The sequence below is a fragment of the Myotis brandtii genome, unplaced genomic scaffold (genome assembly GCF_000412655.1).
Source record: "Myotis brandtii unplaced genomic scaffold, ASM41265v1 scaffold23, whole genome shotgun sequence".
NCBI classification, from domain to species: Eukaryota; Metazoa; Chordata; class Mammalia; order Chiroptera; family Vespertilionidae; genus Myotis; species Myotis brandtii.
Genome location: NW_005358649.1, coordinates 476523 through 495805, shown reverse-complemented (window position 1 = coordinate 495805; position 19283 = coordinate 476523). Strand labels below are relative to the sequence as shown.

The window sequence follows — 19283 nt, the reverse complement described above, 5'->3', positions numbered from 1 at the left end:
CCTCCCTGTCACCAGGGCAACCGGGCCCACGGGCGCTTCGCCCCTCCAGTCACGCCCCCTCTCTCCCTGCAAAGCAAAGCAAATCAGAAAAGATAGAAACCACTGGTGGTCATTTTATCACAGGCCGGCAGTGCCCATGTTTGTTGAAAATAATAAAAACTTTCCTAGCGGGATGCAAAATGGTGCAGACAATTTGGAAAACATTCCGGGGGCTGCCTTAAAAGACTAAACACAGAGCTACTAGATGAGCCAACAATCCCCAGCCACATAGTATACATATACATAGATATGAAAGAATTTGAAACACACAAAAACTTATGCAAGAATGTCCATCGGATTATTAATAGTAAAAATAGTGGATAAAGTGTGGATGGAGTCAATTGGCCATAAAAAGGGATAAGGTACTAATACGTGCTACAACATGGATGAGCCTTGAAAACACTATGCAAAGCGAAAGAAGCCAGACACAAAAAGCCAAATATTGTGATTGTTTATATGAAATGTCAAGAATAGGCAAATTTGTCAGAGAGAAGGTAGTTTTCCTCATATAGATCTTACACATATTTTATTAGGATTTATACCTTTTGGGGCCGGGGGTTGCTAATGTAAATGGTGTTTTTAATTTCAAATTGCTGGTATATAAGAAAAGTGATTTTTTTAAAAATATATTTTATTGATTTTTCACAGAGAGGAAGGGAGAGGAATAGAGAGTTAGAAACATCAATGAGAGAGAAACATCATCATCGATCAGCTGCCTCCTGCACACCCCCCACTGGGTATGTGCCCGCAGCCAAGGTACATGCCCTTGACCGGAATCGAACCCGGGACCCTTTAGTCCGCAGGCCGACGCTCTATCCACTGAGCCAAACCAGTTACGGCAAGAAAAGTGATTTTTGTATATTAACCTTGTATGATGCAATCTTGTTGTAATCAATTAGTTCCAGAACTTTTTAAAGTTCTATTGGATTTTCTACAAAGATACTCATCTGCAAACAAGAACAGTTTATTTGCTTTTGATATCTAATTTTTGATATCTGATTGAGGCACACTGCTAGGGGATATCTTACTAAATAAATTGCTAGCATTCAGCATCAATGCATCAGTAAACAAAGTAAACTGTTCTTGTTGCACTATTACTATCATTGAGGCAGAAGAAAAAAAATTCAACACTGCAAGGCTATACCTACCATCTGGGAAGACCGAACAAATCCAACACGATCAAATTTGACCATGTGAGAGGGTGTTTTTCTGTATATAAGACTCTGGAATCCATGAGTTAATACAAACATAAAAACACTTAAATGCTGACAACTCATTATAGACTTTCTCACAAAGATTTAACTAATATTGAAGGGGAAAACTGTCCCCTAATAAAAAAAATTATGAATACATTAGAAGAAATGATGAATCCATGATATATATTCCTGCAAAGGAGAATTTACCACAAAAACTCCCAAGTCATGTTTGCATGCAAGGTTTCTAAAATCACCAACTGTGTCTGGTTCTTCCAATAAGTGGGGTCATATAAAGTGATGTTATTCTGTTTTACACTAATCCTCAAGATTCATATGGTGACCCATCATTATCAAGACATTATGTAAAATTAACTTTTTTAGTATAGGACCCTTTGGTTGGCTATTTTATTGCTATATCTTGCTGAGCTTATACTTCTCTATTGGCTTTTTTCTTTGTGTAACATCGCTTTAAATTATTCTCCACTATTTTGACTTTGAATACCTAAAAGGTAACATTTTAAGACAGCTATATTTCTTTCTGACTTAATTATCTCTGCAAAAACCAGTGTAATGTAAAGAAATAGTAAAATGAGAAGTATTTTTGTGTAGGAAACCTTTCGCCTACTGAGGAATATGTTTAAAGCATTACAAATGGATGATTATACAATATTGGTTAAGACACAAAAAAGCTCAGTATTAGTAAATGACACAAATCTCCAATTGAAATGCTTTCAGGGAAGTTGGAGAGCAATTTCTTAGTATCAGGTGAGTAAAGAAGAACAAGGTGGCAGTGAAGGAAGCCTATCATGTTATAGCAGTGAATCCTTTTCAGCATCGAAACAAAGCCATATAGCAATCCCTGCCCTAAGTGGATTTCATTTACACACAAAACTTGGCATATCACTCTAAGGTATAGCCACCTGAGACTCACCTGCGTACACTTTAGGGATTCAAATAAAAGAATTACCACCTTGGGATATGGAAAAATCTAGTAATTTTTACATGTCCAACTATTTAGGTAAAATTTTACTTGTCTTCCATATATATATATATAAAATTCATTTTGTAATGATACTGTAACTATCACCAATTTTAATTTAAAATAATGACAGGCATTAGATGATCATGAATCTTTTTGCTAGTTTTATTACACTCTGTAAGATTTATATTTTTTTGAGATCCAAAAAACAGCAACATTCTATTTTAAATTTGTTCTTAAAAATATACAATATTGCACTTGAATTTTTGGCAGTTTAATTAAGGAGTGGCTGAGTAAAAAATCATACAAGAAACTAGTCTTTATTTTGCTTTATAAGCAAAGAGCTTTGTATAAAAAGAGAACTTACAGTAGTACCAAATAAAACAAATATTTACAGTGTTGCTATTAAAGTCTTACTTCTAAAGGAAGATTCAGTGTATTGAATGCAAATATTATTAATCTAAGAAAAGCACACACCCTTCCCCTCATTCTGCTGAACATTTGTAAACCAAAGGGTATTGGTGTGAAATGCTTTTGTGATTTCTTTCTCAAGAGAAAACACATGGAAAGAATGCTTGTTCTTGAAGCATCTAAACTGGGTCACTAAATTCTTTCACAATGTTTCCTACATGACTTACAAAATCTCTAAACTAAAAATCAGAATTCCAAGATAAGCATTCTTTTACAATTACAAGTACACAAGTTAGTTGGTTTTTAGTATGACTTTAAGGTCAATTTCCCATACATTTTCTAAGATACATAAGATGCTAGGCATCTATCTGAATTATTTTTAACTTCTGTTACACTATAGTAAAACTGTGCACATTTATATTAATCCCAAATTTGCTATTCTACTTTTTAATTCCCAATTAAGTAAATATTCTAGAAAGCTCAATATTTTTCACTTAACAACCAATTAGGGAGACAGTTTTGAAAAGCTATTTGCAAAACTAAATACCAAGATGTAGACCTACTTAACAGTATATTAAACATTCAAAAGGCCCAAAAGAACATAAATAGAATGTATTTGTAATATAAATACATGACACAGATACATTCATTTTGGCACCACCTTAAAAAAAAAATCCAGCAGTACTTTATTACTCTTCAGATGTTTGGGAATATTTAAAATGTCAACTATTAAATATTTACTTTTACTCCAGAAGAAAAATAATTCATGAATTTAAATTGGTATTTCAAAAGCAAAGGATTTCCTTTTTATTGATTTGAGAAAGAGAGAGACACTTGTTGATCCACTTTTTTATGTATTCATTGGTTGATTCTTGTTATTCCCTGAAAGAGATCGAACCCACAACCTTGGTGTATCAGGACAATGCCCTACCCAACTGAGCTACCCAGCCAGGGCCTCCTTTTGTTACTTTTTAATTTGACCTGCAGAATGAACAGTTACTCAAAGTGTTAATTAGCAGCCAATGTGTTAACTATGCTTTTACACTTTAATCCTACCAAGACTGATTATGGCAAGCAGAGATTTATTATGGACAGATATGGTTTCTTCTTAAACAACCACATACAAATTGCATAGTTCTGATCTGAGAACAAAGATCAAAGTAGAGTTACAAAGGCATTAATATATGTGAACTGAACTGAAATAGGCTGTTGAAAAACAGTCTATCTTGGGTAGGTGTTAGTGTAAACTTGGGAAAAAAACAGTCATTAGCAAAAAAGTTTTCTTTAAAAATAGGTTAATGCTAAGAACAATAGCTTTAAAAATTTCTGTTTAAAAATAAGCTTAATAAACAAGAATACAAATTTTAATTCCAAAGTTAGCTCTTTGAAATGCACTATTTTCTTACATACAGCAGAAAATACATTTTTCATAGTTGTTAACATTATATGTAAAAAAGAGGCACTAAACATATTTGAATATATTCACACAAACAGGAATTTCAGTCTCGTCTGTACATAGGTTTATATTTGCTCAATGGTTCCCGGATGGCAAAATGTTCACAAAAATAAGTCTTCTGAAGGAGGTGCATAAGAGAAACCAACGAATGCATCATCAGCCTCCAGTACGCTGGCATTCACTATAGAATAGTCAGTAGACACACACACAGAATATGGAACTGTTTCTTCCGTAAACGCTGCATCAAAGTTCCTAATATCATCTGGTCCTGCCTAAAACACCAAAAAAATAAAAATAAAAATACTATTATTCACCTTAGCTTTTTCATGAATTTAGTTCTTCATTAAACCCTTCATGGATGTGTATATTGATTCCTGGCAAGTTCAGCTGTCTTCTTATTTCATCATTGCTTTGGATCATTTTCTGCTTTTATTACCTAGGTGAGGTCCTAATAGGTAAGGTACTTGTTGTTGGGTGGGGGTAGGAGAGAGAAGGGTAAGGAGAGCTAGCATCAGAGGCCTTACCAATGTTAATATAAATCTCAGTCCCTGCAAACGACCCCCCTGCTCTCTACTCATCACCTGTAAGTTTAGAAAAAGGGTTCAGGTAGGTTTTCAGAACAGCATTTTGCATTTCAGCTTCCATGAAGTACCTGCCATTCCAGTTTCTCAACTTTGGGTAAATGAAGCCTTTTTTAAAAATATATATATATTTTTATTGATTTCAGAGAGGAAGGAAGAGGGAGAGAGAGATAGAAACATCAATGATAAGAGAGAATCATTGATCGGCTGCCTCCTGCAAGCCCCCCACAGGGGATTGAGCCCACAACCCAGGCATGTGCCCTTGACGGAATCGAACCCAGCACCTTTCAGTTCACAGGCCGATGCTCTATCCAGTGAGCAAAACCGGCTAGGGCAAATGAAGCCTTTTGATGAAGGAATGGAGGGGCTGTAAGTAAAACTGTGAAAGGTGACTCTTGTGCCACAGAGGTCACTAAGCATTCAGTGATGAGACCCTTAGCTCCAAAGGTCTAAAGGGACCAGGAAACTAGAAAATGAAGCACGAAGCACGGTGTCTGTTTAGGCTCAAAGGCAATGGTTCTTAATCTTCTTTCACAAGCGAATGGCCTAGCCCCTTCCAATGTATGTACGGATAAAATTGGGTTGCAAATTGAGGTGCTTCACCGTTAAAGCCCATCCCTGAAACTCTAGTTAGCTCTGCTCTAAGAGAAAGGGAAGCTTTAAAATGTTCAATTCACACCGTAGCCGGTTTGGCTCAGTGGGTAGAGCAGGGGTCCTCAAACTTTTTAAACAGGGGGCCAGTTCACTGTCCCTCAGACCGTTGGAGGGCCGGACTATAGTTTAAAAAAAAACTATGAACAAATTCCTATGCACACTGCACATATCTTATTTTGAAGTAAAAAAACAAAACGGGAACAAATACAATATTTGTATTTGCATGTGGCCCGCGGGCCGTAGTTTGAGGACCCCTGGGATAGAGCATCAGCCTGAGGGTCCTGGGTTCGATTCTGGTCAAAGGCACATGCCCAGGTTGCAAGCTCGATCCCCAGTAGGGGGCATGCAGAAGGCAGTCAATCAATGATTCTCATCATTGCTGTTTCTATCTCTCTCTCCTCCTCTCCCTTTCTCTCTGAAATCAATAAAATTATATATATATTTTTAAAAAGTTCAATTCACCAAGTCTAACCAAGGTGAACAGATAGAGTCTCAGAGAAGTTATTATAAGCTAAGGATATAGTTAGCCTGGTAGGTCTACAAACAGCAGAGCAGAAGCCAGGAAAACCCAGAATGCTCTATCCTTCTACATGAGAAATTCCACCACAGAGGAAAATAGACACTAGAAATTATATATACATATAAAATGTCACCAAATTCTTACATATAACCTTAGAAAGCAGGGGTTCTGAAATAAAACTCTGGCTATGAGTTTTGCTAGCTAGAATTCTTTATATAACCTACCCTATCTCTTCTGTAAGAGGAAAGCTTGCCTCCTCTTGTGTAAAATAAGAATCCTGCCACCCGTCTGTTAAACTTGTAAGGATTTGATGCATTAATACATAAAATTCGCAGAATCTGACACGTAGAAGGTGCTCAATAAATGTTCTCTTGCCTGACTTTATAAATATTTTGAGAATGCCCTTATGGCTCATGGCTAGTACTGTCAGGGACAGTACCATATTTCTTATGTTAAGAGTGAGGGAAGGCTCTGTCTTCAAACTCCAGTTCTGCAACTCTAATTAAACTGTGGACAGGTTACTTAACCTGTTCTGTGCTTAAGTTCACTCATCAGAAGTATGGTGTAAAATAACAGTACTATTTCATAGGATTGTTGTCAGGGTTAAGTAAAAGAATACAAGTATTGAGAACAGTGAATGAGAATATCTAGCTTATTCTAGGATAGATAACTTTTTGATCTTTGTTAATCTATTAGGTGAAAAAAACCTGTAAGGATTTTATTTTGCATTCCTTCAACATCTTTTCATATACTTAAAAGATACCTGTATTTATTTTTCAGAATTTTCCTTTGTCTGTGCTTGGTCTTTTTTTTTTTTTTTTTTTTTTTTTTCTCACTGACTTATAAGAATGCTTTATGTACTAAGGAAATTTCCCCCAGTTTGTTATTTGCAGTTTTTTTTCCATGCAAATATTTCTAAATTTTATGTGGTCAAATTTACCAATTTTTTTCTCTTATGGCTTCCGAGTTGTGGGTCTTGCTTTAAAAAGTTTAATTAATTAGTCATAGAACAAGCAGGGATCCAAACCTGTAGGTGTCTGACTCTGACGTCAACACTGTTGCCATTTCCAGGGGTGCTTAGGAGGAATCCCTAACTCTTTAATGTATCGGATGACACATTTATTTGCAAATAACTAACCTCAGTGGACTCTTAATTTAAAGAGAAAAATTAAATTATTCTTAAAGATCCAAGGTTCTTATTGCAAACGCTAGAAATTAGGAGCAGAAATTGTCCCTAATGGAGCCATGTCTGAAACAGTCACTCCTGAATGAGCTAAATGAAATAAGTCAATCTACAAATACTTCACAATTATTGTACTGAAAGATTTTTTTTTATCAGTCTAATAAAAACTATAATCTTACTGGTCATCCTGAAGTGACATATTTCACATATATTTACGTACTGATTCAATTTCACTCAGGTTAGATTTTGAGATCTTTCCTAAAATTATGATGAGCTACAGTTCTACATTTCACTAGTTTAGAAGGAAGGACTTGGATATATATACTTACCACATTAGGATTAAACGGTGGTGGAATCTTCTTTTGTACAAGGTCCGTCCAACTGAGTGATTCAAAAAAGGGATGATTCTGAATTTCAAGCTAGAATATTAAAGAAAAAAATACATTTTAAACTAATGCTGAAGAATATATTAAGTACTCACTGAAGAATTTTATGGAACCAAACCATTACCATTTTGTTTCCTCAATAATTTTTTTTAGATACATGTTTATGTTATTTATGTGGCAGAGTGGTATAGCAGAAAGACTACCTGAGTACACATGGCACACTTTATCCTCTTCACTATCATAGTTTCTTCATAGGTAAAACAGAGTTGACATTTCTGCCTTAGATACTTAACAGGTTGTTTTAAGGATAAATGGAGAATATAAAAATAAGAGTGGTATAAAAAGATGAAAGTACTACATAGGTACAAATAATAATTATTATTATCTGAATGGGGCAGGTAAGTAAGATGCTAAGCAAGGGAGTTTTACACTGTAGGACAGAGGTAAAACCAAGGTGATGAACTTTACTACAAATTTAAAGTATTCCGCTCTGAGTTGCTACTATCAAAAGTTGGCAAAGAACTGATTCCAGCTTTTTCCCCCCGTAGGGTGCCACACAAGTGTATAAAGTAGGATCCAACCTAGTTTGGTGGTTTAAAAAGATTTCTTAGAGAAAGTGATGTCTGATCAGAATTCTGAAAGATGAGTAAGAATTAGCTAAAGAATGAGGTATGTGGGAAACAAAACAAAAAGGCGACAAATGAACAAACTCACAGATGCAGACAACAGAAGGGTGGTTATCAGAGGGGATGGGGGGTAGGAGGAGGAAGAGGACAAAGGGGTCAAATATATGGTGATAGAGGAAGACTAGACTTTGGGTGGTGAGCATACAGTGCAATATACAAATGATGTACTATAGAACTGTACACTTATTAACCAATGTCACCCCAATAAATTAAAAAAAAAAAAGAATGAGGGGAGAACAATGCAGGTAGAATATGAAGGCCCTGCGGTGGCAAAGAGCTTAGCTTGGTCAAGAAAATGAGAGTCCAGCATGGTTGCAGTACAGGGAAAAATGGGACAGTCACAGGAGGTAAAGTTCAAGAGGTAAACAAGCCATATCCCTTTTATAATAATTCGGTAAACTAGTAAGTGCATGGGTTTTCTTAAATTCAGTAAGCCATTCTAGCAAATTAATTGAACCAAAGGAGGGGTCATGGGAACCCCTGATTTATAGCCGTCTGTCGGACACACAGGTAACAACCTGGGCTTGTGACTGGTATCTGAGATGGGGGGCTGTCTTGTGGGACTGAGCCCTTTACTCATGGAATGTGATTCTGTCTCTGAGAAGACAGTGTCAGGATGGACACTATCAATTCTGGTATCTGAGAATTGCTTGTTGCTGTGGGGAGGCCTCCACATACACACACCTTAATATTGGTACCAGGAACTCTTTCGTGTTAACGCCAGTTTCAGTAGCAAATGCTTCAGAGTGAAGAACACTTAACTTAGACAAACTTACCAAGTTTCCCTCCGCTGTATTAAGTTTTAATTTGTGTGATCAGTTTTACCTCACAAAGTGCTTCCTCCTCTTTGGTTCTTCCTAAACACTCATTGAAATCTTGTTGTGTAATAATTCCTGCTAGAATCACAGACATCTCCTCCTCCACGTCTCCTCCCCAGAAGACCAAAAAGGCCTCGTGAGTGGCTATAAACATCTCATTATAAACACTTACTTAAAAACTGTGTCACCTTACTGGTGTCCAAAGATTTCTTGTTAGTGTAGACACACACACACACACACACACACACATATTGGAAGTTTAGCCCAGTTGTGAAACTTTCTCCAGCAACGAACAGCAGCCCAGAGATGACAGTTGAATTCATCCAGGGTTGCGATTTCTGAATTCAATAAAAGGACCACGGGGCACGGAGGTGTGAAGTATTAGCAAGACTGACTGAAACAACAGACGGGAATCAAAGCTGGATAGAGAACTGTTGACAGAGCCATCTGCCCGAACTGGGACGTGTAGGAGGAGGAGATCAGTAGCAGACAAGTTTGTTATTCACAGCTCACATTCAAATTGGTCAACAGCCCCAAAGAATTTCTGAGAAATTTAAATGAACTTAAAAGTTCTTATTCCTCAACAGTTCCTGAATACTGACACACTAAGATAACAAGTTACACTAGCAATCTAATTACCCTGCTTAAAAAAACAAAACAAAAACCAAACCCACAGACTCCATAACTATCTCAAGGAGGTATCACCAAATTCTCAGGGGGAAAAAAGTGATTTCATGTTGGTTCAAGATAAATTGCACCGCCTCATGTGGTCAGGAAGGACTTAGATTCTTGTTAAATAACATGATCTAAAAGTTCAGGTAATCAAAAATTTTTAAAAAAGAAGGGTGAGGAGAAAAATTTTAATAAATAAAAATCAAATAAATAATAAGAGTGTGAAAGCTGGATGTGACAGACGAAGAGGAGAGGATGGTACTGTTACAGAGATCAACTGAAAGGATGCAAGTGCTCAAACCCTGTATAGTTCTGTACGTATAAACACTGGTGAAAGTTGTTGGGACAAGTTACGCGTTTTCATGGTGCTCTTCTTTAAGAGCTGTATTCATCCCATCAAATACCACATAAAATAAGGCTTTATCTTCAAAGGATAAATAAGCTTAAACAGAGTGGGAGAGATATACATACAAAGTCTTCTTTGGCACCGAGCCGATTTTGCCTGTCTTTTTCTAGGAGTTCTTCCAGAATGGACCAGGCTGTGAGGCTCACTCCTGGCCTCAGATTTAGGGGCTTGTGCAGAATGTTGTCATACATTTCAGCAACATCTCGGCAATAAAAAGGAGGCTGGGGGAAAAAAAAGTAAAATAAAGTTAGTGTGAACTGAACTATGCCAAAATGTTTGGGTTAAAATAGTTGGATGTGGCCTTGATCTATAGGGAGCAGACTGGGTCTGGACAAAAGAAATACACAGGCGTCTTTGGGTGCAGTGTGGCCTTTTAATGCAAAGAGATTTTAAAACCCAGCACACAGAGAGCTTAATGCATGTGCATTGAATGAATTAGGGCCAGTCTGTTCAATAACACAGGTGCCAATTGTATAAAAGTTTCAATAGTATCTGTTTTAAAGAAAACCACCACCAACCTCATCATGGGCATAATGATAGAATTATTGGAAATAGAGATTCAACATTAAATAATTTCTTGAGACTTGGGAATAAATAAATTAAAACAGAGATTGCCTGAAAAGATGAAGACCTAAAGATCATGCTCCTTCCTAAGTACTGTGGCATTATGGGTGTACTCTGCAGGAAGAAAAACTTTATTTTTTACTTTTTAAAAATCTAGCTTGATTTTAATATAGTTAATATAAGTTAATTAATGAAGTACCAGTATATGTTTCAAATGTTCCCGTTCGAATCAACTGCATTTTATACACAATGATAATATTTTATGCTTTCAAAGTCGTCTAAAGAAATTAAAAGAACTCAGAGATATCTTAATGGCAACTATCCAATACTTAAAGTAAGATATAAAATGGGTTTGAGGTGTTCTAAGTCACGGGCATAACAAGAAAACTAGATCTTTTAACAAGTGGATCTTAGTCAAGAGCAAAGAAGAGACAGTGTTGGAGGTCATGAGAATCTATCATTCAAAGTTAGCAACATGAGAAAAATGCTCCTAAATGTACTGAGAGCTCCCCAGTTTTCGGGGGGTGGGGGTGGGGTGGTGGGGAAAATACAAAATAAAAAGCAGAACAAAATAACAAGCCCCAGCTCAGGTCTCAGATGATGGTGTTATTTAGCTTAGTGGAGGCAGCACCAGGAGGGATGAGTGGATGGTTCCCAGCCTGAGGCCACGGGACACCCATGGGACCACAAAGGGAGCCTAGAAAAGATTCCAACTAGTTCCAAAAGGCTAAATAAAAGCGTACATTATTGCTACAAGGATATATAAACCCACTTAAATGCCTAAATTGTTTGCTTTAGGTTGGAGTATTAACTCAATGTAGCAAAACAAATGTACTCATGTTAATCAGAAGCTCTAGCTGGGGAAACATTACATAGTAAACATCCCTTTTTTTTAAACTAGAAAAGATTCCAACTAGTTCCAAAAGGCTAAATAAAAGCGTACATTATTGCTACAAGGATATGTAAACCCACTTAAATGCCTAAATTGTTTGCTTTAGGTTGGAGTATTAACTCAATGTAGCAAAACAAATGTACTCATGTTAATCAGAAGCTCTAGCTGGGGAAACATTACATAGTAAACATCCCTTTTTTTTTTTTTAAAAAAAAATGAAATCTTAAGACATGGTATATACGGTGAATGGAAGAGATGGTTCTCAGTGATGGAAAAAGTGGAGCACCAGTGTATTAATTAAATCCTATAAAAACAAAATACAAAGGAAAACCCAAAAGGCAGTATCTTCTAATAAATACAAACATCTTTTTTTCTTTCCATCTTTTTGAAATTAGGTAGAATGATGACTAGGGTAAACTGAATAAAAGTGGATAATTTTAATATTACAACTATGTGTCGATTTCAATAAAATGAGAGAGGGAGGAGAATACCTGAAGCAGTAATTACTCTGATAGAAAAATTACATTTAAAAACTATTAACAAAATGTAAGTTTTTCTTTTTGTGCATACATGGTTTTGGACTCATTTTTACCATGTTACCACTACTCTATTAATGTTACCTAAGTGTCCACAAGATTACTGAAAGAGAAAGAGAAAAGAGAAAATGCAAATCAATTATAATATATTGGGAAAATAATGAAAGAGTAGAAATACATACCAACCCATACAGCATTTCATACAGTACAGCACCAAGGCACCACCAATCTACAGTATTGTCATAGGGCTGTTTTCTGATCACTTCAGGTGCTAGGTACTACAGAAAAGATGAAATATTAGTGCAACTCAATAAACAAGACAAAGTTTGGAAATAATTGAGAAATTTAACAAATTTTAGGTATTACTATTATGCTAAAAACATATCTAGATTTTAAATTGGTTGGGTATTTCCATTTTCATTCCAATTTTCATTTTATACCAGTGATTCTTCAAAATCCATTGGGACATTTTTCAAAATACACATACTCAAAGATTTCCCCAGAAACTGTGATGCAGTTAAGACAAACAGAAAAGGGCAGCGAATGTAGAAAACTCTAATACAAAGTAGGTACTTTGCATGTGTGGGAGGAGGGGAAGAGGAGGAAATCTTTTTTTTTTTTTTTAATATATTTTTATTGTTTTTTTAGATTTTTTACAGAGAGGAAAAGAGAGAAATAGAGTTAGAAACATCTATGAGAGAGAAACATCGATCAGCTGCTCCCACCGGGGTTGTGCCCGCAACCCAGGTACATGCCCTTGACCGGAATCGAACCTGGGACCTTTCAGTCCGCAGGCCGACGCTCTATCCACTGAGCCAAACCGGTTTCGGCAGGAGGAAATCTTTTACAAGATTAATTTATCTTAAAAATTCCTCTGGCCCTAACCTGTTTGGCTCAGTGGATAGAATATTGGCCTGTGGACTCAAGGGTCCCAGGTTCGATTCCGGTCAAGGGCATGTACCTTGGTTGTGGGCACATCCCCAGTAGGGATGTGCAGGAGGCATCAATGTTTCTCTCTCATTGATGTTTCTAACTCTCTATCCCTCTCCATTGCTCTCTGTAAAAAATCAATAAAATATATTTTAAAAAAAATTCCTCTGGTCATTACTCATAATTGTTTCTCCCAAAGAAAGGATTACTAATGTGGCAATTATAATTCATTTTTTTTCAATGAAAGAAAAAGAATGAATTGCATTCTTCTTAGGAAATTACAACTGTAATTCTCTAACATATTATTTACAAATGTTTAAGTTATTACACAGCTATTTACACTTTAACTTATAAAATACTTAAACTCATAACCATTTCACAAATATAAGATGGTTAATTTGAATTTCAGATTCCAAAAAATATTTTTTCCTTTTCCATATGAAATAAGGAAATGATTTCTTCTTAAGCTTTTTTATATGCTCCAAAAAATGGCAAAATAAATTAAAAGGGTTTAATAATTTCTGACCACATTTAGACTTAGATGGCAAAAGAACTTGTTCCTTTCTAAAACCTACAGGACTTAAAAGATTTTGTTAACTATGACATCAATATACATTCACAAAAAATGTTTCTTCAGACATAAACCAAAATAGAATGGTTACAAATATACACAAGAACAAGGTTAGAGTACAGAAAGGAAGAAAAAAAAATACATTTTAAAGTAAATATTGTTGCTTACAGCTACTTTAAATTACGTTTCTGATCTTGATTACAAGTGTCATGTGAGCCAGTCTATCACACATTTTCAACAATATCACACATTTTCAACAATATTATTCGGCAATAATGATGAAATACTACCTGGCACCTAAAATCACTATAAATACCTTAAAATTTGTGTGTGTGTGTGAGAGAGAGAGAGAGAGAGAGAGAGAGAGAGAGAGAGGAAGAGAAAGAGAGAGAGAGAGAATAAGAAGGCTTTAACATAAATTGTAAGGACTATTATCTCAAATAGAAAGATACATTTCTGCTTAGAGAGTGGGATGTTTGGGTTAATGAATTCTGATTTGTGAATTTCCCACCATATCCTCTGTCTTATTTTCTTCTGTTAAATAAACACTTAATTTTATTATAAAATATTTTAACCATACATAAAAATAGTAAAATATAATAGGAACCAATAAAGATGCCATCTAAATATAGGCAATGCCAATCTCTTGCCATATTTGCTTCAGCTTATTTTTAAAAGAGCTTTATTAAGATATTCACAAACCATGCAATTCCCCCATTTAGAGTGTACAATTCAATGGTTTTTAATATATTTAGAGTTATGCAAACATTATCACAACTTTAGGATATTTTCATCACTGATTTGTGATTTTATTTGGAAGCATTAGAAGTAAAATCAAATGCCTAAAGAAGTCTAAGGTAGCCCTAGCCGGTTTGGCTCAGTGGATAGAGCGTCGGCCTGTGAACCAAAGGGTTCCAGGTTCGATTCCAGTCAAGGGCCTTGGTTGCAGGCTCCTTCAAGGCCCAGGCCCTGGTCGGGTCACATGGAGGAGGCAACCAATCAATGTGTTTCTCTCACATTGAGGTTTCTCTCTGTCTTTACCTCTCTCTTCCACTCTCCCTAAAAATTAATGGAAAAATATCCTTGCGTGAAGGTTAACAATAAAAAAAAAGAAGTCTAAGGTAAACAATAAAAACAAGCATAATTTATATCTTTGGTGTGTTATCTGGTGGTGGTATTGCACTATCACAGTTAAAAATACCAACTATCAATAAACTTTATTTAAAAGAAATGATTATCAGATATTTCCAAATGGCAGAAGCTAAAATGATAGGTTTTATTCTAGTTTTCTGATTTCAAATTTTGTATATGCAATTTGTGATTCATCTCTTCATTTTATACATGATTATGTGAATGACAAATGAGACATCCTTCTTACCTCTGGTGTTCCACAAAATGTCGTTGTGGTATCAGAAATAGCAATTCCTTCTTTACAAAGCCCAAAATCTGTTAAGACAACATGTCCCTGAGAAATAGAGGGGCAATAAGATAAAACAATGCATGAACATAAACTGACAATTTCAAAAAACCATTTTATTTTGAAATAATGATAGACCCACAGGCAAACTGCAGAAATAATACATTGAGTTCCATGTACCCCTCACCCAGCTCCCCCCAATGCTGGCACCTCATATAACTGTAGTACAATATCAAAACTGGGAAACTGGCATTGATAGAATATTAACCAGACTGCCAACCTTATTCAGTTTTCACTATTTTGTAATGCATGCATTTGTGTATGTGTAGTTCTATGTAACAGAGATGTACAGATTCGTATATCTACCACCACAATCAGGCATCCATCAATCCCAAAGGAACAAAGGAATCCCTGGTGCTATCCTGTATGCTTGCACTCCACTATCTCCTCGATCCCTGTGCCCTTGCACCCACTAATCTGATCTCCATCTCTATAGTTCTTTCATTGCAAACATGTTATATAAAATGGAATCATCACTGGGGATCAAGCCTGCAACCCGGGCATGTGCCCTGACCTGGAATTGAACCATGACTTCCTAGTTCAGTGATGGCGAACCTATGACACGCGTGTCAGAGGTGACACGCGAACTCATTTTTTTTGGTTGATTTTTCTTTGTTAAATGGCATTTAAATATATAAAATAAATATCAAAAATATAAGTCTTTGTTTTACTATGGTTGCAAATATCAAAAAATTTCTATATGTGACACGGCACCAGAGTTAAGCTAGGGTTTTTCAAAATGCTGACAGGCCGTGCTCAAAAGGTTCGCCATCACTGCTCTAGACAGTACATACTGAAAGTTGCATATTGCTAATATTTTTTTTATTAATATATTTTATTGATTTTTTTACAGAGAGGAAGGGAGAGGGATAGAGAGCTAGAAACATCAATGAGAGAGAAACATCGATCAGCCGCCTCCTGCACACTTCCCACTGGGGATGTGCCGGCAACCAAGGTACATGCCCTTGACCGAAATCGAACCTGGGACCCTTGAGTCCGCAGGCCAATGCTCTATCCACTGAGCCAAACCGGTTAGGGCTGAGGCTAGCTTTTTTCCACTAAGTATAACAACAAAAACTGAGAAACAGTAGATTTTTAAAAGACAATACTTACTACGGAATCCAGAAGAATGTTTTCCGGTTTCAAGTCTCTATCAAATTAAAAGGAAAGAAAAGCAAACGTGAATATTAGCCGAAATAAAATGAGAAGAAGACATTTTTTACAAGTAATATTTAAAAAACTTACCTGTACACTATTTTGATGGAGTGCAAGTAACCCAATGCGCTGGCGATTTCAGCAGCATAAAACCTTGCTCTGTGTTCAGGAAAGGACCGTTCTCTTTGTAAGTGAAAAAACAGCTGTAAAATTAAGATCATTCACAGAGTGAAACAAATATGTTCTATAAATATAAAAATAGGGCTTGTTTTTGTTACTTTGGTGTTACTTTGCACCAAAGCACAGAACTGTGACTCTCCCTTGTGTGTGGCCCCAACTTAGCAATCACGGTCTCTCCTCAACCACACATCTTTCATTACCCTGCTAACTTACTCATCTCCCATTTACCCTGCAATCCTCAATGTGGCACTGTCCTCACCACTCCAGGCAACCACTCTGGAAAAGACCACCAGTGCAGACCAATGATCTTGACCTTGCCATGTACTTACAATAGCTTACTGGACCTATTTTGACTGTTCTTTCCTTTGGAAAAACACCAAACACTATTCAGAGATTGTAAACTAGTGGTTAGCAGACCAAATATAACCCACAGATATAATCTGTTTGAGCCAAACACTGTTTTTAGAAAAATCTAAATTAAATAGTAACATATAAAAACTAGAAAAAGTTTTTGGTAAAAATTGGTTTCTTTTGGGTGGGTGGGGGGGCGGGGGGGAGAGCTCTGCATCATGGAGCCTAAATTCCAATGTGATAGCAAATGGCTAGAGCTAAGCAGTAGCTGCACTCTCCAGTTTATTTCTTATACTTCCTAATTCTGAATTTATTTCTTATAACCCGTCTATCCTTTACTCATTAGGTTACCTGCCTGGGTGAAGTTTGCTCAACTTACTCTACATTTCTTGGCTTCTAAGACAATGATCTGAGAGATAATTATCTCTCCCTAGATCTTCTACCTCTTGGAGAGTTCTACTTCCTCTCCTTTCTGGCTCCTTACACTGCAGGGATTAACAAGGTTTCTCAGTCCTGGGTTTCTCCACTGTTATTCTTTGTATGCATACCATCCAGGTAACCAAATCCAATTGCATGACTAACCATCACCTCTATGTGGATGTCTTTCACGTGGACGTCTCTAACCCAGACCTCTGTTTGGAGCTTCTACTGCAAAGACAGGCTGCTCTTTTTTTGAATATTTCATAAGCCAATAAATCCAACTTGTCTTCTCTTACAGACTGACTGCTCCTGTTGTGTCTCTCCTTTAATGATATCGCTTTCTACCCAGCCCTCTACGCCATGGGAGGCAACAAGATACAGCGGAAAGAGTCAGGTTTCACAGCTGATCAGATTTGGGTTCAAATTCTGATTCTTCCCTTTTGGTATGCTTCTCTGATTTTCCAAGATTGTCCAAATTTTTTTCTTAAAACTCTTCTGAAAGGTGAGGGTGAAGATCAGTGCCAGATCCTGACAGAGTAGATAAATGGGGGCTGAACTGGGATTCGCCTGTACTGCTCCTTTACCCTTAGCCCCTGCATCCAACCCAGAATAAATTCTTCTCTTCTAATTATTTCTGAACTACTTCCTCCTTTTTATCCCTACCACGGTTTTTACTAGCTGTAGCATACACCACTGTAATATTATATTTAATGCTATCCTGATTACATCTCTCCAATATAATGCTAATGAAAATCACCCCAAATGAAAATCCGACCATCCACTAATAACAGCTAACACTGACCACCCACTAAATCAAAGGCACTATGCTAAGGACTTTGTATGCTTGTGTTATTTAATCCATCCAACTATTTTGAGGTAGGAAACTAATGAGAAAGTTGAGGCTCAGAAAGGCTCATTTATATGCCCAGCACCATAAAACTTATTTGTTTATACTCTACCTGGCTCCAAATCAGATCTGAAGTAGTATACAATGATAAATATCACATGTCAAAGTTAAAATGTCAGTATGAATATTAGGGAAAATAATAGTAATAATAGGATACACACAATGAAAGTACACTCCTTCGATCTCTATCTTTTCTCCTTGTCTTTTTTTTTTTAATCCTCACCCAAGGATATTTTTCCATTGATCTTTAGGGAGAGTGGAAAAGAGAGGGAGTCAGAGAGAAATACACATTGATTGGTTGCCTCCTGCACAAGCCCCGACCAGGGCCCGAGCCTGAAACCGAGGTGCGTGCCCTTGACCAGAATTGAGCCCGGGGCCCCTTCGGTCCGCAGGCCAAAGCTCTATCCACCGAGTCAAACTGGCTAGGGCTCTCCTTGTCTTTATTCCTCTTCTACCTATTGCCCCATTCAACTCCTCCTCCATCCACCCCAACATTCTGTTTCATTCTCTTCCCCCTCTCGCCTATCTCAGCCAAGAGTACCTTTCAGAAGACAAGCCTGCCTCTTTGCTCCTTTGCCACTAAATTTATGAGCAGTCATTGTGAAAAAGGAACTCAGAAGCAAAGTCTTAAAGCAGCATGAAGAAACCACAGGCAAAGCAGGAAACGTGCAGTAGGATCTCATTTGCGGTTAGAGGCCTCGCATGACATTTCAAAGACACACAGTGGTACCTATATCTATGTTAAATCCAGGGTCTGACACTTACTAGAACATTGTGGCATTGAGAAAGTTACTTAGCTTCTCTGAGCCTTCATTTCCTTATCTATAATATGGGTATAAGAGTGTTTATCTCAAAGAGCTGTGATGAGCCCTGACCGGGCATCTCAGTTGGTGATAGCATTGTTCCCATATGCCAAGGCTGTGGGTTTGATCCCTGGTTAGGGCACATACAAGAATCAACCAGCCAAAGCTGGTTTGACTCAGTGGATAGGGCGTCAGCCTGCGGACTGAAAGGTCCCAGGTTCGATTCCGGTCAAGGGCATGTACCTGGGTTGTGGGCACATCCCCAGTTGGGGATGTGCAGGAGGCAGCTGATCGATGTTTCTCTCTCATCGATGTTTCTAACTCTCTATCTCTCTCCCTTCCTCTCTGTAAAAAATCAATAAAATATATTTAAAAAAAAAGAATCAACCAATGAATGCATCAATAAGTGAAACAAACAAACAAAAAAATCGATGTTTCTCTCTCTCTCTAAAAAATCAATTTTAAAAAAGTTGTGATTAATTGAAATAATGCATGTAAAATAATTACGAA

The 19283-nt window shown here is 36.8% G+C and overlaps 1 protein-coding gene across 1 annotated transcript in view; it reads right to left on the bottom strand.

Moving 5' to 3' along the window:
- Positions 1-3690: 3690 nt before the first annotated feature.
- Positions 3691-19283, bottom strand: part of SGK3 (serum/glucocorticoid regulated kinase family, member 3) — a 45395-nt gene continuing 29802 nt past the window's right edge. Inside the window, exons 11-17 of the mRNA XM_014539786.1 lie at positions 16203-16315; positions 16071-16107; positions 14859-14945; positions 12162-12257; positions 10053-10208; positions 7349-7438; positions 3691-4353 (exon numbers count right to left, since the gene is read on the bottom strand). Of these exons, the coding sequence (XP_014395272.1) occupies positions 4183-4353; positions 7349-7438; positions 10053-10208; positions 12162-12257; positions 14859-14945; positions 16071-16107; positions 16203-16315 (750 nt within the window). The 3' untranslated portion in view covers positions 3691-4182. The remainder of the gene's footprint in view (positions 4354-7348; positions 7439-10052; positions 10209-12161; positions 12258-14858; positions 14946-16070; positions 16108-16202; positions 16316-19283) is intronic.